The sequence below is a fragment of the Fukomys damarensis genome, unplaced genomic scaffold (assembly GCF_012274545.1).
Source record: "Fukomys damarensis isolate Sample0158 unplaced genomic scaffold, DMR_v1.0_HiC HiC_scaffold_23, whole genome shotgun sequence".
Classification (NCBI taxonomy): domain Eukaryota; kingdom Metazoa; phylum Chordata; class Mammalia; order Rodentia; family Bathyergidae; genus Fukomys; species Fukomys damarensis.
The window spans coordinates 26428146-26453864 of record NW_022900935.1 but is presented as its reverse complement, the minus strand read 5'-3'; the positions used below and the strand labels follow the sequence as shown (position 1 = coordinate 26453864).

Here is a 25719-nt window from a genome sequence, read left to right as displayed (position 1 = left end):
TTTTTTTTTCTATATGAGCTTCCTACTGCTTCTATAATCAACTACCACAACCTTTATGGTTTTAAGTAACAGAAAGCTATTCTCTTATAGTTCTGGAGCTCAGAGTCTGAAATGGGTATCACTGGGAGAAGATCCAGTTGTTGATGTGGCCGACCTCTTCTGCAGGGTCCAGGAGAGAACCTTTCTGCTTGCCTTTCCACTCTAGAGATGAATTCTTTGCATTCCTTGAACCTGTCACTTCTTCTTTCTTTAAAGGATAATTTACCCATCTCAAAATCTTTTACTCAACCTGTCAACCTTTAGAGTTCCTTTGACATATGAGATAACATATTCATGGGCTTCAAAGTTGAGGCCTGGGACATCCTTGGAAGACATTATTCAGCCTGGCATTGTCCCTCCCCAACTATCATCTGATTTCTCTCCTGCATGGTCTCTGTCTACCTGTGTGTCTCTCACTCAAGCCTTTCCATCTCCCTCGTTCCTGAAATAAAGTTCTTAATGCCACATGGAATGTCTTGTTTCCTTTGAAGGATATAACAGGGAAAAAGAGACAGAGGGAGAGGAGACAAGTGCCTTCTGAGGAAGGAGGAGACGACAAGTGGCCTGTGGTACCAGTATTTCTGCCGGGCCTGATGCAGCCCACCATCTTTGGGTGGCCTCATCATGCCCCACAGTAGCTCAGCTGCTGAGGCTGCAGTAGCTGAGTTTAGACAGAGGGCTTTTCTCTGGGACCTCAGACAGAGAAGCTTACATCTGTCAAGACAAGAGACAAAGCCTCCAGTATAGTCAAGGACTAATATTTTTTGTACTCGATTTTTCAGAAGAGGTTCCAGCTAGATCCCATCTTGAGCTGAGTGGGAAAACTTCAGGTCTGATCTAGCATGGGGGTCCCAGGACCTTGTCCTTCACTCAGATGAGATGTGAGAAGAGAGCCCAGCCTAGCCGTGTCACCGAGTCATCTGTCAGCCTCCCTCACATATAGGATCTAGAAACTCCTCAGGAGGCTTGGGGAGTGGACAGCTGTCTGTAAGGGCTGGGAGGGGCCCAGGCCCTTGGGAGAGGATGTCAGAACCCAAGCAGCTCCTGCCCCACAGGACAGCCCCATGGCAGTCTCCCTGGTTGGCCACCCCGAAGGAGGAGAGGCAACACCAACCCTTCCCATACTTGGTGAGTGCCAGGATGCAGGTATTTCTGAGTTGAGTCCTGATCCCTGCTCCCATCCATTTATGTATCCCCACAAGAGTTGTCTTGCTTCTGTTAGCCTTCATTAAACCAGACCCTGAATCTTTGCTGGTCCTGAGCATAGATTTCCCTCTTGCCTCAAACAGTTCTGAGGCCAGGGCCTTGGATGCAATAGACAGAACTTCCCAGAGTCCTCTGATGCCCTCAGTTTGTGATGGTCTATATCTTCTACCCAAGTTGGAACCTGCAGTCAAGATCTCTGTCCCACTCTCCTGGCCTCCTAAGTCACTGGGCTCCTTTGGTCTTGCTCTGCAAAGAGACAGGAGAGGGCAGGCTGGACTCTTGACCAAGGGAGAAGGGAAAGTAGGGTAACAGAGTTAGCTGGGAATGTACAAACAAGATTCCCAGGAGGGTCCCCTGCATCAGATGGTGACAGAGGTGATGCTGGCCATGCTCAGAGAGCACAGGACAATAAAAGCTCAGAATTCTGGGTGTCCAGCTACAGGAGGCCAGCTTGAAACTGCACTAAGAAGGCTTTAAATTGTTATTGAGTTGGCTTATAATTTGGCTGTTCATTAAAATTATGAGTCATTCCAAAATTCATGTGTGACTTTCTGAATGAGCCTTTTTTCCTCCCATCCCTGTGGGGAGCTGCCTTGTGTGAACATTTGGGTGTGGAGTGACAGCAACGTTGGTTTCTGGGCCATGTCCCAAGTTTGGCCCTGTCTTGTCACAGACTCTCCAAAAGCACCAGAGAGAGAAGCGCTCAGCATGAGTCTCCTGCCTGAACCTCAGGAAAGATGCTTCGTCAGCTCCTGTACCAAGGCCTGTGGCTCAAGGAACTTAAATTTGTGCCGTGGCTCCTTCTTAATTCCAGTTTATAGTTGGGACCTGCTGCTGTCCAGGTGCCAGAGCCAAAGTGACACCTTCAGGCTGCCTCTCCATGGCCACAAGTTCAGCACCACCGCCAGCTGCGGTGCCACCTTGCACAGCGCCTGGCTAAGTGCGGTGGCCTGGATCACGTGCAGGCATCAGCTGGTGCAGGGCTCCATGACCACTTGAGCCTCCTCCCAGCCTGCCACGCCATCAGGCAACTCCTCCCACTTCCCGGTGGGGCCGACCTCTGAGACCTCAGCCTTGAGCTTCCTCTTGCGAGGGGCCATGGCACAGAAGAGCGCTCTAGGCTGTGTCCCAAAGGAGCCTTTGACGGCGTATAGAGACAAAATTCACTATGCCAATGGTCACAATTGAAATTGCAACGATCGACTATACTACGATGTTTTTAATGGCAAGAAAATACTATGCTGAGGAATTCTGACTGTGCAGTTATTTTCTCAGATCAAATGTTAGTAAAAGATAATACAAGTGGCTTGTTAGCTATGACCTGTAAGATAACACAGGTGCCTTGTCAACTGTGACCCGTCCTTTGTGAAAATCCAATCATTCCTCCCTTTTACAGCCTGGCTCATTTGTGCTTTAAGTCCCTATATTCCTTACATCTGCCTCTATGTCCCTTGCTATGTTGTATAATCACAAATACTGACAACCAGCGTTTGTGGTCTTAGCAAGGAAGAGCTAAGTAAAGATCCCAGCATCACAAATAATAAATTAGCATTTATTCTTATTCTTGATCCTTTGTATGTTATTCTTTCATCTCTGCTGTATGCTCATCAGGTGATTGAGCATTTCCCAATAGTTCGTCAGGCATTCCCTGGCAGCCAGCCATGACCGTGTGCTATAACTACAGGATTCCACAGGGTGTAAAAGTGTGACTGAGAAGTGACCTTGCTGCCTCCAAGCAATGAGCAAGACCAAGGTTGAGTCCCATTTATATACACATCCCCCAAATACACACAAAAAGAGATATGTAAGCCTCTCCTGTATGCACATTCACTGCACACTCCACACTCTACTCACACACATTCCCAGGGTCACAGGAGGCAGCAGGGTGTGTTTGAAGATCTAGAAAGTTTTAGGAGAACTCATCCATGGTGCCTACCAGGCACAGCCTCCATCCTTCCTCCTCCAGAAAGCCTCTCTCCTCTCTAGCACCAGAGCGCTTGTGTCTATTTCCCACCAACACCCCCCCCCAAAAGTCTGTCAGTATTAACTGTGGATTCTTGGTTTAAAGAAACCAGAGGCCTCCTCTTCACAGGCTCCTTCCCTTAGTACTGAAATGGGATCATAACCTATTCCCATTAGGACAGCATCAACCCTGCCTACACTTGGTGACTGTCTGGGTGCCGAAGGTCCAAAGAGATTTAGGAAATCAATAGAGTTATGCTCAGGTGCCACCTTAGGGCTCCAGGTGGTTATGACCTCAAGACTTGGCTCCCACCTAGTGTACAAGGTGATCATAACTGGAGGCTCAGCTCCCACTCGGGGGCACTGTGGGGGCCCAGTCATGGACCACTGGAGTTTGACATTTGGAAAATAACTTCTTCCTGTACAATTAAGGCATCAACACAATCTATGCAACATTTGTTACTTTTCAAGGACACTGTTTGTTAAGCTTGTTTTGTTCTTTGACCCTGCAATAACAGGAACTCGTTAGCCGAAGATCTGATGTTATCTGTAAAAGTCAGGAAATCCAGTCTTTGCATAAAGATAAAAATGATTGCTTGGTGTTTTCTGTTGTTGTGTGCCCTTAAAAGCTTCCTGATGATGTGAACCTATAAAAGGACCTGTTTCTGTGAAATAAATCAGACTTCTGTTGGTCTCCACTCAGACTTGAGTGTTCTTTCCTTTCTCAATCTTCACTCCCCGACTCAGGCATGTTACTGTTGTGATGGCTGGACCACCACAGGGCACGAAGTGGCGATCACTGAAATTTCATCTTCACTTGTACAGAGAGCAGTCTAGTGAGATGCTGGAACACAGGGTGGTGTTGGTAGCATGGGGCACAGAACAGACAGCCAAGAGGCACACCCTGGATGGGAACTCTGCATCATACACATTTGGGCAAGGAGGTTTGGATCTTCAGCAGATGGCCTATGTCAGGTCGACCAGGGCTGTGACCTTCCAAGTAAAGGATTTCTTTCCAGATGGCACACCTCAGGGATCCATAGAAACATTACCAGGTTCCAAGGCTAGAATTCCTCTCTACTGCCTCCCAGCTCCAGTCTCAAGTCCTCTTGCTCTAGCTCTCCAATTCCTGGACTGGAGCCTCCTAGTGGCTTTATGCTTTGAACCCTGGAAGTGTATGTGCCCACAGCCATCATGCAGCTGCTTCAGGGGCCGCCAGTGAAAGACCACTAAGTCGCTATGGGACCCCACCCATGAGGTTTCTCCAAAAGTTCTTGGCACCTTCACACTTCGCCCATGACTCAACACCTAATTCAAGGAGGGGGATTTCTTTCTCCCAGGAAGTTCCCCTCTAATGCCAATGTGCTACCTTCCCTGGTCTAACTATGAATTCCCAGGGCAGCATGTGACTGAGGCCCTAATGCTGAGAATGCAGGGATGACACACAGACACATCCAAGGAGGGAGGAAGAGACAACGGGAAAAAAAAAATCCTCCATATTCTTTGACTTTGCTTTAGAATTATTATTTTTTTTTTTACAGTTCCAATTTACCTTGTTTTTCCTTATTTCAGTTATATTATGCCAGCGGGGAGGGAAACCTCTTCAAGAAAGGCAATCCCTTGAGCTGTCCCACAAATTACACACTACCTGATCATAACCACGAATCCCTCGGCAAAGCTTCTATGGTGTTCACTTTGTCACTAAGGATGGAATCTGCATTCCTCTACATTTCAGAAAGGTTACGGACTATAGAAGGTAAATGAAGTTTCTTGAGATGAGTAAGTGCTCATCTCACTGACTGAGTGAGTGAATGCAACCTTGAACGTAAGTGTAACAAGTATATTTTATAGACATTAGTGTTTCAGTGGCACTGTCCTCCAGGAAGTTGTCTATGCCAGTGCCTATTCCTCTTCCAAACAATAAGCCTCCTGAAGACAGGGAGCCACGACTACTCCACATTCATCTGGACAGTGACGCCCAGTGGGAAAGGAGAGCCTGGGCTGGTTAGGTCCTTGATCTCTGCAGAGCTACTTTCCAGACCCAGGGTCCACTGGCTTCAGGTACAGGTGGATTCCATTCTTGGAGCGCAGAACCAGCTGGGGCATCTTGATGGGCAGCTGCGAGGGGTCGAGGGAGAACTCAAAGCGGAGCAAACAGAGGGCCGTGACCACCTTTATCTCATTCATGGCAAACTGCTGCCCGATGCAATTCCTGCAGCGAGTAGTACAGAGAGGCACTGGGCTGTGAGGTGTCCAGGAGATGAAATTCAATGCTCTTAGTGGCTACCCAAACTCAGTAACCATTTTGCATGTATAACTGGCTGGTAGATTGATTGACCTGCATTTAAGAGATCTTGGGAACATAGTGAAGGCCTCGGCTGAATAGCTGCCTGATGGGGATTGTGGTTTGGGGTCTCTCCTGGATGACTGCCATCCACTCACTTCCCAGGGACAGGAATATAATAGCAAGAACTATGTATCTGAAGTTTTCCAGGCATTTAGGATAACCACAAACCCAACATCACAGAAGACCTCCTTCTTGATATCTCCCCCCACCTTCCTCCTCAATCCTGAGGACCTGGGAATTTGGGGCCTTTCCCTACCTGGGCCCAGCAGAGAAGGGCATAAAGGCAAAGGGATGGCGTCCAGATGTATTCTCGGGAGAAAAACGCAGGGGATCAAAGACCTAAGAAGACAGATTTTGCCTAAATACCCACCAGGTCCTGGAATGTGCTAGTCCCCCTGGCCCTCTCATCCCCATGTCTGATCTTGGCCCAGAAATCAGGTACCTCAGGGTCAGGCCACACTGCACTGTTCCTATGGAGGGCATAGATGTGCAGAGACACCAGGCTTCCTGTAGACAGAAAAGAGGCTTGGTGACCAGGTGGCCTTAGAGCAGATAGACCCACCTCCTCGCACGACCTGAATGCTCTACTGCCTCCCTAGCCCCCATTTAACCATTGCCAGTGACATTGAGCTCTCGACCTCACTCAACTCCTCAAAGTATTTTGATAAATCATCTTGTTCAGTTCCTGTAGCCTCAGAACTGAGATTGACACCCAATACAGACATTTATGGGATAAAAGAAGAAGAGGAAAGGAGGGATGAACCCACACACACACACACCATAAAGTAGGACAGGCTGGAGCTATTATAACCTTTCTACTGTCAATTAACTAACTGCCAAGGAGTTATTATTCTTAACATTATGCTATCAATAGTAGTTGCTACAGTTTCACCAAATGTTTACTATATATCAGGCACAGTTCTAAATACAATTTATGAAGACATCACATAAAGGTTTACATGATGTGCATGGCTCCGCATTAACTTCAAGTTATATGAATTATGTTCTGAAGTTATCCAGGGCACAACCTGAATATGCACAGTGCTATGCATACCCTTGCTGACCTGTGTCTCTTTAATTAAAACTTTGAAAGGGAGATACTCTTCTCACATCTGTTCTGTAGAAGAAGAAATGGAGATTTTGAGGCAGAGTAATTAACTTATATATTGTGGAGGCAGGATCTGAACCCAGGGCTTCTGAAAACAAAGCCTAAGCTCATCTCCCTTGGTAAAAAGTTTTGGTGAACATCACAGGAGGTGTCAAAGGAGCATCCAGGGGACCCTGATTCTACCCTCTTCAGCCCACTCTCTCCCACCTGCTGGAAGAGAGCGGCCATCCACAAAGTCGACAGGCTTGCTGAGCTGGCGGTACACCTGAGGCACAGGTGGGTAGAGGCGGAAGCTCTCCTTGATGCACATAGTCAGGTAGGTCATCTTGCCCAGATCATCCCTGCCAGCAAACAGAAAACTCAGCCTCTTGTTGATAATTTTCTGTAGGTGACCCTGAAAAGGCTCTATTTACAGGGAGTGGAGTAAGGATATATCAACACTCAGCCCCACCTCCAGCCAAGAATGCTGAATTACTAGAGGGAGCGGGACAACCACAGCCACCCTCACCTTAGTTCCAGGATGGCAATGGGCTGCGCACACCAGACTCCCCCTCAGCCTCACTCACCACTGGAAGGCGTCCTGGTCCCCTAGGATCTCACGAACCTCCTCCCTGCAACGCTGCTGGTGCTCTGGTTGAGAGGCCATGCAGTAGAGAAACCAGGAGATACCACTGGTGGTGGTGTCATGACCTTCGAACATGAATGTGTCCACTTCGGCCCGGAGGTCTTCATCAGACAGCTTGATGCCACTGTCGTCCTGGGTCAGGGCATAGCAGAAAGACAAAAGGCTTTGAGTAGGTGCCAAGAACTTGGAAGAGTAGCTGTTGAAAGCAGGCCTGAAAGGGGCAGTGAAATCTGTTTGCACAGTGGGGATTAAAGCTTTTCCTAGGGTCATATTCCTCTTCTAAGCCCAGCATAGATGGCACCTATTCTGTGAGGCCCTGCCTGATCCCTCTGAACAAATGACCTATGACCTTGCCCAGTTGTCGTTCTGCTCACTTGACACACAGAATCCCATCTAGCAGGAGAACACACCTTGTCTCCATCCACCTGCTGTCCCTTCCAGTACACTGTTAGGACCTGATGGACATCCTAACACAGAAACTGACTTGGCATAGGTGCTCTGTGAGTTTAGGGGGTGGAGGAATAAAGATCCGAATGAAAGAATGAATAAATGAAAGCTAAATTCTGAGATTCTACAATGTCAAGATACTTGGGGATCTCAGAAGTCTAGAAATGTCTCCAGGCTGCCACCACATGACCCAGTCTCCCAGGTCCCCGAATGCCACAGCCCAGCCACACACACTACACCTCTGTAGCTTTCTTGGTATGTGTGAAGGGACAAGAAACAGGTGACATTTACTGGAGAAAGGGCAGAATACTTAACAGCCCTTCTGCTGGGCAGTGTGCCCTGTCCTAGCAGGATGGTCTGAGGACCCCTCTGGGAGCAGCTCTCAGGCCGGGGCAATGGGTACTCACCCGAGCACCCAAGAGAATGTCCAAGAAGTCCAGGCGTCTCCGGTTCTGGATATTCTCCTGCTCCTTCTTGTCTTGCAGGGCTGCCTTCCGCTTCCTGATGACATGGTCTAGGTCAGGAGCACAGGAGTCACTGCCTCTGCCCAAAGGGGAGCTAAGGACCTGAAAAGGGCAGGATGCAGAGGGGCCAGGAGGAAGAACCAGGCTTCCTAGCAGCAGGCCCCACAGGAAGGTGCACCTGTATAGTCATGAGCCACCTGACAGGCCCGCAGGAAGCGGCGGCCATGTGGGGTGAGCCAGTAGATGAAGTCGTTGTGGTACTGGAAGGAGTCAATGCGCTGTTGCATCAGCAGTGTGAGGTCAGACACTGCCCGGTAGTAGCTGCTGTCCCTGTGCAGCAAGGGTGGAGGGAAGGACAATTCAGACACTGACCAGGGGCAGAGCCCTTCTGACCACAGCGCTTCCTCTCTTTCCCTTAAGCTCCCTCACTAAGGCAGATGTGTCTCCTCACCCCAACCAAGGCCTGGCAAGACCCCGCCTCCTCTCTGACTAGGCCCAGAAGGAAAATGGGGAGTAATGGGGAGGGAGGAGTATGGCCCGCCCTGAGGTGCCCCTCACCTGTAGCACAGGCCGCTTTCTCCTTTGCCAAAGGTGCACTTCATGAGTGTGTCCAGGGCCATGTGGCCCACATCGCAGAAAATGTCAATGCTTTTATTCTCCTGAGCTTTGTTCTCCCACTTGTCCTGGATCAGAGATAGGAAGCAATGGGGACACCCCACTTTGTCCTCCAGGACCCACATCCTGTCCTCCACCACCAGACCTATCTCCACACCCACACCATCTCTGCCCTGCCCTGCATCCTGCTGGAATGTGGGGCTTGGCAGCCTCTGGGCATCAGACTCAGACAGCAGGATCAGCAGGTACATCGCCCACAGCACCTATGCTTTCTCCTAGTCAGTGAAGCCCAGATAAATGAGCAGGAGGGCGGAGGGGAGATGAGCTCCCCAGCACGGGGGCGGGGGGTGTTAGTGAAGCCCTCAGTCATTCTGGACAGGAGCTTTCTGCAAGGGGAACGACTAGCCTGGGCAGCACTGGGAATTCTCCAGCCCTGAGACTCTAAGTCTGACTTACATACCTGTTAGAGATGAGTTGTAGCTGCACAGAGAATGGTGGGGGGCGGGGGAGGCACTTTTTAGATGTGAAAGGCTTTCTTGATGCTCTCAATTACAGCTAATCCTCAAATCTGCAATAATGGGCACCTTAGTGGGTCTTCCTGGAACACTTTGGTTTGGCAAGACAGGGGGCCTGGTGCCCTGACAGAAACAAGGATCAGGGCTGCCTGCACACTAGGAGCTCTAGCACTAGCCAGGGCAGCAGAGCAGGACTTTGGCACTGCTGGTACAGAAAGACTGAGGACTCAGGGCTGCGGGGATCCTCCCTATGCCATCTGCCCTCCCCCATGAAAGAGCAGAGGGCTGTTCCAGTAGCCCACAGCCCCAGCAGCCTGTCACAGGGAGCTCACCAGCATGGCATTTGCAGAGCTCGCGAACACAGCCACATAGGGCTTTAGCACATCATAATGGAAGCCAGGTGTGAGAAGCTTGCGATGCTGGAACCACTTGGTCCCCTCAAGAACGAGCAGGCCTTTCCCTGAGAAGGGATGGGAGAGGGAAGGCTCGTGTGTCCAGATACTCCTGCTCCAGCCTAGCAGCTGGGAATAAGCACTCTCCAACTCCCATCCCTGAGCCTGGAATCCTCCAGGGTTCCCACCCAGGGTTGGGCCACCACAAGATCTGGTATTGCCTCTGTGCCTCCACTCGCAGGCTCCAGAACCCCAGCCAGCCATTCTCTGATGAGTAAGCTTCTTCCTCAGGGCAGGATGACTCCATTCTGCTTTGGGTCTGTACCACTAAACTTGGGCTCTCGGAACTTGTGCTGGGTTATACTGGACTGAGACAAAAAATATGTGGCTTCCTGGGGACAGTCAGGCAGAAGGGAAGCTTGCTGGGCCATGACTCTCAAATTGCTGAGGCTGTGGTAACAGCTTCAGGATTTAAGGAGCAATGTGCCAAGGCTCGCATTTGTGTCTTCAGTCAAGAATCCATCCTCCTACCCATCACACACAGCCATGGAAATGTGTTCCTCTCTTCAAAACTGTCTCAAATTTTCCTAAGCCTTTTTGACATTTGCCTTTGCTTTTATCCTCCCTTTGGTAGTTGAAAAGAAGGTAAGAATCTATAAAGGTTCACAAAGAGACTTCCCTGGTTTATTCCATGAGTAAAAAGCCTTGAGACTGTTTTCTTCTTCTTTCCCTGGCCTTCCTAAGATATCAGGAAACTAATGAAATTTCCTCAGAATTATGAATAAATGAAAGGCTTTGGAAAAGCATTTCACTTTGGCTCAAGAATATTCAATGATTCCTACTCATCTTAACATCAACCCATTGGCCTCATTCTGACAACCAAAGGCAGGCATTCTTCCCCACCCAGCCACACCTCCCAGGGGAAGACACCCAGACAGCTGTATCCTCATTTGTTGTAGTACTATTACATCTTTCCTCAGTCCCCTGCTCTACACGGTACCACCTTTGAAAATCTCCTGTAGCGTCAACTCTAAGGCTACCTCCTGCAGGAAGCATTCCTCCAGATTGCTTTCACACATTCCCCAGAGCCCTGCCTCTGTCTGGAAAGAAGGGAAAGCAACAGACCCAATAAGAAAAGGACAATACCTTGTTTCCCTTCCTTAGCCAGCCAGGAGCTTAGGACCAATTGAGTGTGGTTGAGAAGGGTAGGATTCTGTTCAACCAGCACCAAGATGGAAAGGGAGGGGAGAGGAGGGAAAGAGAGGGAGGGGGGAGGGGAAGGAAGGGGAGGGAAAGGGAAAGGAAGTTGCTTACTCACCAATCCACTGGAGGGAGAAGTCATATACATCTGCGGCCTTAGGGTCTACAGAGGAAGGAGAAGTGGGCTAAAAGGGAGACATGTAGGGACAGGGGAATTTCCAGAGATGACTTGCAGATGAATGGGGTGGTGCCCTTGACCATCCTCTTCCTAGACTTAGGACACAAGCCCTGACCTCCTCTCAGGAAGCCCCACCCTCTCCTGGAGATATCTCACCCCCTCTGCTGTACACAGCTTTGGCATAGTCAGGCTCATAGATGTTCAAGAAACCAAGAAATGGTCCCATCCAGAGTGGTGAGGCATAGGGGAACTGGTGGGCCCAGGACACCACCTTGTCCAGGCTCCCTGTCTGCTGGATCTGAAATGACAGAAAGTCAGGACCCCTCAGGAACTCAGTGTCACCAACCAGGTCCAGGTCCCTGGACATAGAAAGGAGGAGGCTGCCTCGATAGGCTCTAGGGTCTCCCTTCCTCCTTCCTGCTGCACCTCCCTCTCCTGAACATCTCTGGCATGGTGACCTCTCCAGCCCCACATCCCCTGCTTTATGTCCAGGGATCCTTATCTGCCCCCAAACCACCAACCCCAAGAGCTCTGGGGGTTGGGCCTTCTTTGGTCTCCAGCTGAGACAGCAAGAAAGGGCATGGCTGAGAGAGGAGGCCTAACAAGATCCCAGGACTGAAGTGCAGAATAATTCCCAAAGCCCTGCTCGTGGACTGCTCACAAGAACATCTCATGAGGACTTTGATCAGAAGGCCTAGACCCAATGTCAGCCTGAGGAGTGGGTGACTCAAAAAGGACAGTCCACATTGAGTTTTTGCCACTGTGTCCTTCTCTTGCATGACGTCCCACCCTGACACTTATAGAGTGTACTTCTCTTATTTTTACTTGGCCCAAGCTTGCTCTGTAGAACCTGCTTCTTTTCCTGTCTTCTGAAAGGAAATTCCAGCACCTAAAACCTTGTAGCACATCTACTAACTGTGCCATTTCTGGCAGGTCATCTTTCCCCAGTTTGGTATACTCTCCGCATAAATAGATTCCTCCCTCCAAATTCAGAGTTCAACCCAAAGTGGTTGTAAGATTTTTTTCATCACCCTGAGCACACAATGTTAGAAAGAGCACACAGGGATAAAAATCATCTCCACTCACAGTTAAAGACAAACCTCTAAGATCACTGCCTCCTTTTTAGATGATATCCCTGGCCATATTCCCTGCCCCTATGTCTCTCATATTTTTCTATCTGCCTTCTGGGTTTTTCTTACCAGCTGTCTGATCACCACGGTCACTCCCTTTCTCCCTCTGTCTCCCAGGTCCAAGGAGCCTCACTTAGCCTGGCAGACAATGGCTTAAATCACAGAAAAGCAAGACTCTAGGATCTTGAACTTGGAAAGAACCTATGATTCATCTCACTCATCCAAGTCCCACTTCCCTCTTTATCAGCCATACTGTGCCCTTCTGCAGCCTCCCTATCACAGAGATCCTGGCTTCACATTAACCCTGACCTTGGACATTTCCAAGTTTCCATGGCCTTCCTGTGTCTATCTTTCTGCTACGTGTCCCACTTTCTCCTATGTGTCTCTTGCTGCCCCAGAAACCTAGGGAGAGTGAGAATAGCTCTCAGCATTCATTGACTACACTGCAGCTGCAGCCCCTCCAAAAGGGCCATGATGGCTTCCTTCTTAGTGATGTCTTCTGGCTGCAGGCCAGATCTGCTGGGCTACATAGCAGGATGTGTCAGACTCATCCTCACATGCCCTAAGCTGGGACACTAACTAGGAAGTCTAGGCCAGCTTGTTTTTCTCTAGAAGGAAAGAAGCAGGGGAGATCCTCCAGCAGCCAGAAGGAGAGCCACGCCCTCTACCATCTGGAGCCGCCATCACTCCAGCATCAGGAAGGTAGCCTGGGCCTGATCCACCGCGGGAAGGAGAGCCACGCCTTCTCCCGTCCAGAGCTGCCATCCTCCAGCGGCGGGAAGGTAGCAGTAAGGGTGCCCCTGAACTCCTATAACTCCCCTTACCCCCCCCACTCGCACTCTCAGACCTCCTGATTGTGCCAGTCTTTGGACCCACTCTGCAGAGGCAGAGGTGGTCATCAAGGGTATTTTTCTGAGTTCCCAATTTTGAACATCTTTAAAGAAAGGATGTGGGAAACCTGTAGTAGAACGGTGTGGAGTTCAACCACTCAGAAGGTAGGGGAACTCAATCTGGGCCTTGCAGCCCGAGGTCAGTCTGCATCATGGGGTTCACACATCAGCTATCTGAGATCAGGGGTCTTGCGTCCTAGCTCTGTCTGAGCCATTAAATGGTAAATATACTATATTGAAAAGTTTTTTCACTGCAGACATGTTCTGGACTGCTTGTTGATTTCAATTTAATTCAAATAGTTTAAGGGTGATAGACTAGTGAGTCCCACAGGTGGTCATTTTCCAAGTTGTGCTTGATCTTAATGTGCTGCTGATTGTATCAGTTGGGACAAAGGATTGTGGTTGATTTGATGAGCTGTTTTCTGTGATGTTAAGAAGATGAGAATGTCTGTGGGTCGTTAGAGACCCAGAAGCTAGGGCAGAACTATATCAGGAAGATTTGGGTGATAACCCAGAGATTAAACCAAGGACAGCCCTACAACAAAAATAAAAATGAGAAAACATTTAAGCAATCCCAAAGACAGACTTCCAGTTCACCAATGGCAAATAGTAGGGCAAATGAGGATGAAAAGGCCAATAGTGAACTAGCAGGACACCCTGAACTCAAAGCACAGGAAGTAACAAAACAGATCAATCAGGCTGTAGAAAAATTCAAAACAGAAATAATTTCCCAGATAACCATACAGATGATGAGCAAAATGGAAGTCATGATTCGAGACTCTAGAGCAGAAACTGACAAAAAATTAGATGAGCTCAGGACCACGATAGAAGCCATGAAGGCCCAGCATAAGAAAGAAATGGAAAAAATAAATGCCCAACATAGGAAAGAAATGGAATCCATAAAACAGATTCAAACAGATATCCAGATTAAACACTCCATTGAAAGTGTATGCAACAGAATAAAAGAATGAGAAGATAGACTCTCAGATACAGAAGACAAGATTGCAATCAGTGACCATGAAAAGAGAGGTCTCTTAAAAACAGTGGGGGATCATGAGAAATCGATCCAAAAACTCCTAGATGATACAAAGAAGAATAACATAAGACTGATAGGAATCCATGAAGTAGAAGGAGAAAATACAAATGACTTAAAAAAGCTGTTCACAGAATTAATGACAGAAAACTTAAAAAACAGAGAGGAAGAATTTGACATTCAGATAACTGAGACATATAGGACCCCAACTAGCTACAATTAAAAAAAAATCTATACCTAGTCATATAATAATCAAGATCCCAGAAACCCAAGAGAAGAACAAAATACTACAAGCAGTAAGAAAAAAGAAACAAATCACATGTAAAGGAAAGCCCATCAGAATCAAAGCAGACTTTTCAACACAAACCCTTGGGGCAAGGAGAGCCTGGAATGAGATATTTCAAGTACTAAAAGAGAGCAACCTCCAACCTAGACTGATGTATCCAGCAAAACTCTCTTTCAAAATGGATGGGGAAATAAGACACTTCCATGACAAAGAACACCTGAGAAACTACATGAATACCAAACCAGCACTACAAGTAATTCTAAACAAGATCCTAGAAAAACACAATGAAGGCAACAACACCATGAGGCCCAACAGAGCAAATCAAATAGGCAAGACAAGAAACTAAAAGGAGATGGTGGAAACAGTAAAAAGAGTCAACAAAAGGCCAATAACATGTCAATAATAAGTCAGTACACATCAGTTATAACCAGCAATGTCAATGGCCTCAACTCACCAATTGAGAGAAATAGACTGGCAAAATGGAATAAGAAGCAAAATCCAACAATATGTTGTATACAAGAAACACACCTAGTGCAAAAAGAAGCCCATAGACTGAAAGTGAAGGATGGAAAACAATTCTCCATGTGACAGAAGCCCAGTAAAAAGCAGGTGTAGCAATCTTATTTGCAGACAAAGCAAATTTCTAACCCAAACTGATTCTAGTATTATTGATGTAGGATTGTACTGTATCATACCTCTGTGAATGTAAAATACCTTGTACCTGCTTCTTGATGCATCGTAGTTACCATGCTTTATCAGAGCTATATTTAATAATATTACTCTAGAATGTTCTCTTTTCAGATGATGATTAAGATGCTAATAAAAAAAATGGTGCCAGGTACCAGAACAGCACCAGAACTTTGCTGTTTTCTGGATAGTACTCTTTTCTTTGTTTTTTTGTTTTTTTTTTTTAATGCAATGTTCTGAATGTCTATAATTTTGTTCAGATGACTGCAGAACCTGGAAAAGCTGTTGCTGCTATTGATGCATAACATACTGCTATTATTAGTCTTTTTATATAAATATATATATATATAATTTGAATTTTTGGAAACTTTCATGGTGCTGTCAACTTTGGAAAAAGTTATCCCAATTTACTGTGTTGAGTTGGCATTGTACAGAAATGGACAGCCATATTGGTCTTGAAATGTTAATTTTTTATTTTTATTTTTAATTTTTTTCCATTTGTACAGGGGTAACTCACTGTATTAAATATGTAAGGTCATATCTACATGGGTTTGATTACAGAAACTAATAAAGTATTCTCTAAATAATGAAAAAAAGAATAAGATAAGACTACAAGAGCAAGAAGCAATTTGAATAAGTTAAGGGACCATTTTCATCTTCAGAATTAAGGATTATTTTAATGTTACATCATTGCCCTTTCTCTTTCACTTTCCTTTTTAGTTTTATTTTAGAATTCCCTATTTTTAATGTTCATACAGAGAATTCTCTAACTGAAATACCAAATAGTTTCTCTGGTGTGAAAAACTATAATAGTACACAGGATCCTAATGAGATAATTAATAATGTGAAATAGGAAGTAAAGGGCTAAAGGTGTAGGGAAAGTGGGAAGGGTGGGGGAAAGGTAATAAGGGAGAGGAAAAAAATATGAGAAATTGAAAAAATGGAAATAAAGTGTTTGTAAATAGGGAGGGAAGGAGCGGGTGATGGGAGGGCAGGGACAAGGGGAAAAAATGAGAATCAAGTCCTATTATGTAAAGGTACAGGATCCCAATAATGAATGTAACTATTGTATACCTAGATTATACCAATAAACTCAATAAAAAGAATAAAAAAGAATCAGGGAGAGACACAGGGTGTCCATTTTCTGACATCCTCTTCAATCTCTTTTTTCAGAGTCCTGTACTTTTCAGAGTAGAGGTCTTTGCTTTCTTTTTTTAAAATTTAGGTGTTTTAGTTTATTGGTACAATTTAGATATATGATATAGTTACATTAATCATTGGGATCTTGTACCTTTGCATAATGTATCATGGTTCTGATTTTTCTCCAATCCCCCTGCCCTCTCTTTATCCCCTCCATCCTACCTATTTACAAAGACTTTGTTTCCATATTTTTCCTTTTATCATATTTTTCTTTTCCCTTTTTTACATTTCCCCTACTCCTTCCACTTCCCCTACTTCTTTAGACCTTTTCTTCCTTTACACTATGTCAATTATATGTTTGATTCTTATTTACACTTTTAGATTTTTACACCAGAGAAACTAGTCAGTATTTACACATGTGTGTCCTATTAATTTCACTTAAGAGTATGACCTCAACATGTAATTGTAGTGGGGGACCTCAATACCAAACTGTCACAAATAGATCGTCTAGACAAAAAATCAAAAATGAAACACTAGAACTGAACCAAGCTTTTGATTTCTTTCATTAGGATGATTCCTAGGTGTTTTGGTTTACTGGATGCTATTGTGAAAAGAGTAGTTTCTCCACTTCCTCTTTCAGTGAATCTGTTGTTCATGTATAGGAAAGCTATTGACTTTTGCATGTTGACCTTGTATCCAGCTATTCTACTAAATTTGGTTATTAAGTCTAGAAGGCTTATGATGGTGAACTTTCCAAATTCTTAACATGACTTCTTAGTCACTGGATTGAAAGCCACCTCCCTGGGCCCTTCCCCATGATCTTTCAGAGTCACTTAGGTTCCCACTGTCCAGGAAAGTCCTGCATGGATTTGCTTTGGTCTGCTCTCCTCCAGAATACACATTCTAAGGTGACTTTGGCTGCCTTAGTCTTCGGCCTGTGAATACTCCTCCACCACACACAAGATCATCAACGTTCAGCATGTGCTTGAGCTAACGTTAGTGTCAAGATTTTAAATAAAACTAAAAAGCTAAAAGAACCTACCAAGAAGAATCAACCCAAAGCAAAAAGAAGCATCAACTCTGAAATAGCCATTAAGTTTCAATTTATACAAACTCATCAGTAATTCAGCTATGGGCTTGAACAGAGACAGAACAGAGGCATTCTAAAGCACAATGCCTTAAGAACCAGAGAAGTGGCTCTAGCCTGCTCTGGCGACAAACAGGTGAATTCATCCTCCATTCTCTCTTTCAGAGACAAATGTGCATACAAACACATGAGAATTCACAAGTTGCGGAAAGAACTAGCTGGAGCTAGAAGGAGCAAGAGACTTTGAGTGAGATCAATATGGGTCACTGTGACTCTCTATCCACCATGTTCTGGCTAAGAGGTGATGATGGGTTTCTTAGTCACCTTTCACATTGCTGAGAAAAATACTTGACACTCAAAGTTAAAAGAGAAAAGGATTATTTGGCTCACAGTTTGTAGACGTTTCAGATCACAGTTGGCTGTATCCAAGGCAGAGTGGCATGGCAGAGGGGCATCACAGAGGAGAAAAAAGCAATTCATGGCATGGAAGGCAGGAAGCAGCAAAAGCAGCAAGCCAAAAGTGATAAGAAATCCCAGCAGCCCTCTTTCTGTCCCTTATATTCTGTCTAGGCTACAGGTAGTAATCATACCCAGGGTAGGCCTTCCCATTATCTACTCCCAGAATTAGGCTAAACCAATTAGTGGACTAATTTAGTAATTACACACCCTTGATCCCAGCACCACACAGTTTAGATCCAGCCATCTCTGAAAAGCCTTGCCTATGACAGCATAAGGCTTTGGGGGAACTTCTAGGTACAAGCCATACAGATGGGTCTTCCTTAAAGTCACACAATTGGCATCATGCCAGGGCTTTCGATTTTGAGGCTTGTGTTCTGGATCCCTTGCTTCATCTCTCTTCAGTATCCAATGGTAAACTGCAGCTCCTGGAGTGACCAACTTGGAGTCAGAGAGCAGGAGTATATCTAATATAGGACAGGGAGGCAAGGAGCCCAGGAAATGCCTGAATCCACAGAGATGTAGCCATTGCTCCCCAACCTGTGTGAATGATTTTGCTGCCATGAGGTGAATTACCAAAGGATTTATTCACTCACCCAGTTCTTGGGCAACAAGCACTGTCTCTATGCCAAGCATTGCTAGTTCCTGGGGAAAACATGCTAAACAAGACCTGCCTGTCCTCAAAACATAAATAGCAAGTGAGGGGCCAGGGATTTAGCTCAGTGGCACCACACCTGCCTTACAAGCGTAAGGTCCTGATTTTGATCCCTGGTACCTAAATAAATAAATAGTAAATGAGGAGAAAGGAAACAAGCAAGAATCAAATACACCAATAATACCATTTCAGGTAATGATAACCAGGAAGAAAAATAAAGGAGACTAGAGGGCAGGGCTGCTACTATGGATGGAGGTCAGGTAGGTCAGGGAAGACCTCCCTGCAGTGTCATTTGAGCAAAGATTGGCAGAAGCAGCTTCTAGAAAGGTTGGTAGCATTGGCCACAATCGTTCCTCAAAAACATTTCCCTTTTCACAACTACCATCATGCCAACCCCTTGCTCTCCACTCTTGCTCCCCACAGTCTTGCTCTTTTTCACAGAGAAAATAGAAGCCATCAATAGGAGCCCTAAAAGTCAGGCCCCAACCCTGAAGAACCTGCACGCAGCCTTTATACCAATCCTTCTATTCCAGAAGATGAGGTCTGGGGAGCTATGCAAGTCCAACACCCTTGCAGTCCTCCTTCCTCCCATGACCCATCCCCCTGCATTATTACAATCTCACCCTCTTTGCCGAATCCTTCCTGCCCACATTTGAAACCTGCTCAAGTGTTTCCCAACTAGAAAAAAAAGACAAAGACCCAGGGCAGGGTGTCCCTTGGTCCTATTTGCTCCAACTTCGGCTTGCACTCTATTTTCCTACTCCCTTTAAAACCCAAATTCTCAGTCATGAGTAGTGGCACACACCTGTTGTTCTAGCACTTGGGAGGCTGAGGCACAAAGCCTTGAGTTCAAGGCCAGCCTGAACTACATAAAAAGATTCTGTCTCCAAAAACATAACAAAAAATAGAAAAAGAAAGAAAATAAATCTAATTTCTCAAAGGAATTCCTCCCACTTCAGCCCCCACTACTGCTGAAGTACCTAATGCCCTAATTTCGTTGCATTCTGAGGACTGACAGCTGCTGTGCCATAAATGACCCTACTTTTCTTACTCTCTCCCAGATCATCTCCCCTTTTCCTGATGTTCCTCTCAGCACTCCATCCTCCAGGAAGATGCCCCCCGACAAGTCCTACTCTTGCCCTTTTCCCATCCTGTAACTTCTACCTGGAAGCTTCAGCTTCTCCTATGGCTTCCTTTGCAACCCACCTGCCAGTGATTCCTCACTAGACAGCTCACCCCACCTTAACTTCCTCCCAACATCCAGAAGCATCATCAACCACCCACCCCAGATATCAATGGGTGACATCCTCAGACCCCTCAGACATAAGTGAAACACAAGTGCATACACATGTGTTTACGCACATCATGTTTGCCCACCAAATCTGCCCTCCTCTTGTCCTTAGGAATGGCACCATCATTCATCTCAATACTAGCAGCAATATAGATGTGGTTTACTCCAAGATTATAGCACTGCCAAAGGAGTCTCAAACATGAACTTGTTATCAGGCAATTTTAATTAATTGGGAAAACAAAAGACCAAAGACCAGGCTGATCTCAGAGACTAGGTTGATATGGGGGGGCAGCTAAATGTCTCATGGTGTTTTTCATCAAGAATTTCTCCACAATGGTTTAGCATTTGACATCTATGTGTCCAGAACCTTGCCTATTGATTATTCTTATAATTTTAAACCAGCAATGTAATGATAATTACTGCATCTCCACTTTATCAATAAAGAAATGGAAGCCCAGAGAGGGGAGAATAACCTATTGATGTTTGCTAAATAAAATTATCCAGAGTCCTTACTATCCAATACAAGATCAAAAGACTATTCCAGCAATGGGTGAGGTTATGGATGAAGTCTCAGGGATCTCGGGGGAATCACCTTTCCTTGGGCTGGGAAATGCTGTTTCCCTTTCATACACAATCAGAGAGAAATGAGGGGTGGAACCGAGAGATATATGGAGAAAGAAAGAGATCACATTTGCCTGCCCCAACCTTAGGCCAACAATGAGCACTTTGTATGTGCACAGTTCTCCTTGGGCCCCAGAGTGGAATGAGAAGAACACTACAAGAATAGGACATGCCCTTGCCACAAGGGGACACATTCTGCAAGTGGAGTAGGATGAAGGTTGGTACTGCCAGGGTTTCCAGCCTAATTGAAGACCAAGAAGGGAAAATTTAATCCTGGTGAACAGCTCTTCTACACCCTGAGGACCTTTACCCACCAATCTTCTTCCTTCCCTTCTGATTCCCATCCTCACTGGGCTTAGGAATAAAATTTATAGTCACTTGTTATGACCTGATCATGTCCTAAATAAAAATGCAGGCATCTTGGGCCCAGCCTTGATTCAATTACTAAAACAATATTTAGGTCAATCCTTTGTCCCCTTTAAGCCCCAATCCCCTCATATTTATGTGAAGAATACTAATCCCTCTCTTCCCACCCCATTTCTCAGGTTCAGGTGTGAACACTACCAAAAGGACAAGTGCCAAGCCCTGGAAGAATGTGGCGATGTTGTGCTTGCCATGGTTCCCTAGGCAACTTTTCTGGTGCTTAAGAGCAGCCACCCTTCTCATCTTTGCACGCCTTCCTGGTGCTAAGCAAAGGCACTTGAGATAGTTGCTTTGAGGCCAAGAGGCTAAGGTGGGGCTGTGTTTTAGTCTCTCCCCACAGTTCCAAAGTACAGGTGCAGGGTCCCCTGGAGGCAGAGGGCAGTGTACTCCAGCATGGAATTGTGGGGAGACCAAGATCCCTGCCCTAGGGAAGCCCACTGGCTGAGAACAGAACCAACTCTGATATGCAGGTAGAAGTGGAGGGGGTAAAGAAGGGACTGAGTGTCTCCCAAATGCTCCTCATTCTCATTAGGGTCAGACTTCAACCTTCCTGTGTCCCTCCTTCCAAACTGAACAAAGACTCTCCCAAAACTCCTGACCTCTCCTTTGATCTTCTGTCATACTCTCTCCTCTGCGGATACCCCTCCTTACTCTCCAGCATTCCTCAGTGCTTGTTTTGGCAATGGGTGATCTGTGTCAGGCTTTACGCTGGATCCTGAGGGCACAGGGATGAATCAAACCAGATCTCCATCATCCAAAGGTTGCAGACAGGTACAGAAAGTGGACAAGTGTTGAGATGAAAGGAATGGAGCTAATATGGAATTCTGAATCCACCTCACCCAGGCTGGGGACAGGGAAGGCTCTAATGTATGTCCCCACCCACACCCACATCCCACCCAGACAGTGAGCTCCTTGAGAGCCTAGGCAAGGTATGATTCTCCCCAACTCACTTGGTTTTTTCCTATTCCCCAGGATGCATATAGATGACTACACTACCCCCAAAGAATTATCCCTTGGAGTAAGACTAAGCCTAGAGTTCAGTCCCATGTCCCATGTCAACCACAGAAAAGAGGCAATTCCCCAGCAAAGAATGAGAAAAGTGGATTCAGGAGGAAGGAGCAGGAACCATGCCTCTTCCTGAGACTTAGTTGCTGGCATCTATACCTGGGTTCCCAAACTTGGCTTTAGATTAAAACATGTGGGGAGGTTTTTTAACTCAGGCTTCTAGGACATTGCTAATGAATTAGAATTTTCAGGTGTTGGAGGCCCAGGAATCTATTTCTCCCAGTTGGTTCCAGTTCCTTGCCCTGTGTCAGAAACTACTGATCTAAGTCTCCAGGACAGGAGACATTCCTGAGGGTGGGTGTTAAAATGGTCCCTACTAAATTGTACTAACAGGAAGACAAGCCAGGATCTGAGCCCAGGAAAATGCCATGGCTCCTGAGTCATCCAGGAGTATGGCAAAGAAAACTTGCTCTTCGGGGATAGCAGCCTCTTGGACACTCTGGGAGATCTGTGTGGCAGCATTTATCTCTGACATCACTTTCATTTTCAACCTGAGAAATGGAAATTTACACTACAGAGAGGAAAGAGGATGCTTTTGACACTAAATGTAATTCCCTACTTCTATGGGACTATCAGGGCTTTGGGTTCTCCCCAGAGTGGTCCCTGAGCCTTTGGTACAGCCTTGTCTGAACTCTGGGCCTCAGAATGGTGGGGAGAAGTCTGACCTGTTCGGGCACCAACTTTGAGGTGCGCACTGCTTCTAACACCAGCTAAAGACAGGAATGAGGAAGCAGTCCCAGAGAGAAAGCTGATAGGAATCATGGCTCCCAGGTCATGGGCTGCTGCCCAAGGTGATGGTATCCCTCCACAGCCAGGAAAGGATTAGGCCTGATTCTCTGAAGGAAAGAAGGCCATTTCCTTTCTCCGCCCTTCCCCACATACCTGGTCGGCGTGCCCAAACAGCCAATGAGTGGGGGGCCCTGGGAAGTTGTCCATGGCCCTGGCCAACTTGTGCCTCCGTAGCAGCAAACAAAGAAGCTTCAGGATGCCTATGACCAAGATGACTCCAGAAGGCCACAGGATCAGGTGGGAGAGGCTCAAGGAGAGGAAAGTGAGTGCCATGGCTGGAGTTGCAGTGCCTGAAGTCTGCCCAAACTCCAGCTGCCTTGAGGTTCTCTTATACTTTAGACCTAGGCATCCTGCCAGTTCCCAGCTACACCCGGCAGCCAGCAAAACTCAGGCCTGGCTGAGTGCCATAGGGAGGAAACAACAATCTCAAAAGTAATGAACAACTGAGGGGAGAGCCAAGCAGACGTCTCCCAAAACAACTTGACTGAAGAGAAATCTGGTAGAGTGTTTCAAAGAAACCAGACATAACATCTCACTTTGGTTCCTTGGAGGAGCAAATAGAGAGCAATTCCTGGGAGAATCATTGCCATAATAACAACTGCCTTTTCCTACATGCACTCTGTATGTTTCAAGGACTTTTTTTTTTTTTCAGTATTGCAAACTGAACACAGGGCCTTTGCCTCCCAGAGTGGTGATACAATGAGGAGATCACTCTTTACACCTATTTCCCAAATAATAAAACCAAGGCTCAGCTGGCATGTGCTTCTTATAAGATATTTCTACACTCCCCTTCAGTGTGAACCCTCAGGAAAACTTGAACTTATGCTAGGCTTATGATGCTTTGAGTCCTTTATTTGTGAGTCACCTTTACAGATATTGTTCCAGCCCCATAAAGGAGGCCCTGAGTCAGAAAAAGGATAACTGTACCCTAAACCATAGTACGAACTTGGCACTTAAGAACCCAGAATATGTATGTCCTTCAGGATTATGATATAAGATCATAAAATTCAGTCCTTCTTGGATAGATTAAGCCACTTAAGCCCAGAGAGAGGTAAGGAACAGGCCAAAGTTGCAAAGCAAGGCAGTGGCCACTCCAAATGCCTCAGCCCAGAGTTCAGTTGAAGAACAAGCCTAGCTAGGTGTCTGCCTTACCAGGAGAGTGTCTGCTGTTTCTTCCTCCAGTGTTGGGTTGTATCAGTCAGCGCCCCAGCAAGACACAGAATTCACAACAGGTGTTTCAGATGTAAAGACATTGATTCTAGACTCCTTTCAGAAAATGTGTCTTCTGAATTGGTCTGTCACACATCCTGAAATCCCACATGTGTGCTTCACTTTATTGGATCAACACATTGTGTGCCCGATTTAAAATGCAAGTCACTCAGGTCAGAGAACAAGAGAACATGATGAGCTAGCTTCACAGACTTCCATACTTTACAATGAATTCAATTATCAGCATGGTCCCAGCTTGGACGGGAGTATTTAGGAGAGACTCTGAGGGAATTTGGGCCTCATAAGGGAGCTGTGGGTCCTGGAAAGAATCTTGTGGGATTCGCCTGAAAGTAAAAAAGGTTACCCCAGTAGTTAAGTGAGTGGTGTGGGCATTGGTCAAATGACTCCCCAGCATCCATTTCTTAATTCTCCCTTTTACCTACTATGATTCCATGAATTTACTGCTTTCAAAATGCAACGGGATTAACCTCAACCTCAAGTTACAAAAGAGCACTCAATTTATGTAAGAAAGCATGCAGTATTTGTCTGGCTACTTGCCACACCCTGCTGTCCATTCCCTGGCTATAATTCATTATCCATACTTCTAGGGCAAAAGGCAGATCAGCCTGTGACCAAAGTCACAGGCTGGGCAGCAGAAAACTTTCAAGTCCTGATCCTGCTAGCTACTCACCCCTGATTAAGTGGTTAAGTGTAATTAAGATAGTCTGTATTCACCTTGCCCCCAGTAATTTATTATTTCTAGGATTAAAAAAAAGTCAGCCAATCAGACCTAAGGAATCTCCATTTCTGGTCTTAAGTCAAGTTATCTGGAAAGAGACTCTCTTTAGTGTTGGATATGAACCTGAAAGAATACAATCTCCTAAACTGTTGGTGTGAGAAGAGCTGGTCAATAATGTACTCAACACCAAAGGAATAGAACTGAGAATTTTACAGACAGAAAGTGAATACCCATGTATTTGCCCATTGTCTATTGCTGAAGCTGGACAATTTGTAAGTAAAAGAGGTTTATTTAGCTCACAGCATGGGAAGGTCATGAGCATAACACTGTTGTTGGGTTGGCTGTGCTGAAGACCCAACATTGGGTGGAACTGCACTGGTAGGAGCATCTGTGAGAGGTAGAGATTATGTGGCCAGATAAGAAGCCTGAGACATATTTAGGAGCCAGTCTTATTCCTTTATAACAACTCTCATAAGATTAACCAGGGTCTCATGAGAACTACACCAATTCCCTCCTTTTAAAAGAAATGCCCTTAATGACATAATTACTTCCCACTGGGACCCATCTTTTAAAGGCCCTACAACCTCTTAAGATCACCACAGTGGGGAGCAATCTTCGAACACATGAGGTTTTGGGGGACCTGTTCAAACCATAGTAACTAGTTATATTGTTTGAAATTCTAGACAAGTCAGGCTGAATCTTTCAGAGCTTCCAATGATAACAAATAGCTGTGGCTGCATGTCATAGGTTTACCACTTCCTGGAGCTAAGATTACCTTTGAACCTTTTAATCATATGAGTCAATAAAACTCCTTACTTGTTAAATCCCATTTGAGTTGGGTGCTCTGTTGCCCAAAACCATAGGATTTTTACATGATACACTAGCAAATCTCTAGAAAAGTAGGAAAGGTGTAGCTAAGTGTTGCTGATGTATATTTAGGGAACTATATTTGGAAAAACTGAGTGGAAGTAACCTGAGAAATGACAGATAAGATTAACCTGAAATATTTTGAGGAATGGGGGCTCATCTAGTAAGTAGTGGGTTCATACAGGAGTTCTAAGAGGTATTCATAGAAGAGAGATTAGTTTAGGCAAAACTACCATAAGAGGGAATCAAGCAA

At 45.9% G+C, this 25719-nt stretch overlaps 3 protein-coding genes across 5 annotated transcripts in view; 1 reads left to right on the top strand and 2 right to left on the bottom strand.

The window, feature by feature from the left end:
- Nucleotides 1-2659, top strand: part of LOC104852520 (cytochrome P450 4A10) — a 12616-nt gene extending 9957 nt beyond the window's left edge. For 2 of the 3 annotated variants that reach the window (XM_019205417.1, XM_019205416.1), the window contains one exon: nt 91-506. The gene's annotated coding sequence lies outside the window, so the exon portion shown is untranslated. Of the gene's footprint in view, nt 1-90; nt 507-1918 lie in introns of those variants that run through there. The other variant, XM_033767235.1, reaches the window with a different exon arrangement.
- On the bottom strand, nt 1958-2365 carry Selenoh (selenoprotein H). The gene is given in 1 exon segment (XM_033767236.1): nt 1958-2365. A coding segment is annotated over 1 exon segment (372 nt). The 5' UTR covers nt 2346-2365; the 3' UTR covers nt 1958-1973.
- A 2374-nt stretch (nt 2660-5033) lies between the features above and the next one.
- Nucleotides 5034-22982, bottom strand: LOC104852517 (cytochrome P450 4B1). Its single transcript, XM_010610254.2, has 12 exons — nt 22745-22982; nt 11255-11396; nt 11039-11083; nt 9661-9788; nt 8757-8881; nt 8377-8528; nt 8142-8248; nt 7229-7419; nt 6870-7003; nt 5997-6061; nt 5811-5893; nt 5034-5419 (listed from the first exon to the last, which is right to left on the bottom strand). The coding sequence occupies exons 1-12, from the start codon at nt 22922-22924 to the stop codon at nt 5236-5238; spliced, it is 1536 nt and encodes a 511-aa protein (XP_010608556.1). The 5' UTR covers nt 22925-22982; the 3' UTR covers nt 5034-5235.
- Between the last annotated feature and the right edge of the window lie 2737 nt (nt 22983-25719).

Coding starts and splice junctions, on each gene's coding strand:
- LOC104852517 (XM_010610254.2), bottom strand. CDS start 22,924: ATGGCACTCACTTTCCTCTCCTTGAGCCTCTCCCACCTGATCCTGTGG. Junction 8,529..8,756: donor GAAAGCGGCCTGTGCTACAG/GTGAGGGGCACC, acceptor CTTGCTGCACAG/GGACAGCAGCTACTACCGGG. Junction 7,004..7,228: donor GACCAGGACGCCTTCCAGTG/GTGAGTGAGGCT, acceptor GTTTGCTGGCAG/GGATGATCTGGGCAAGATGA.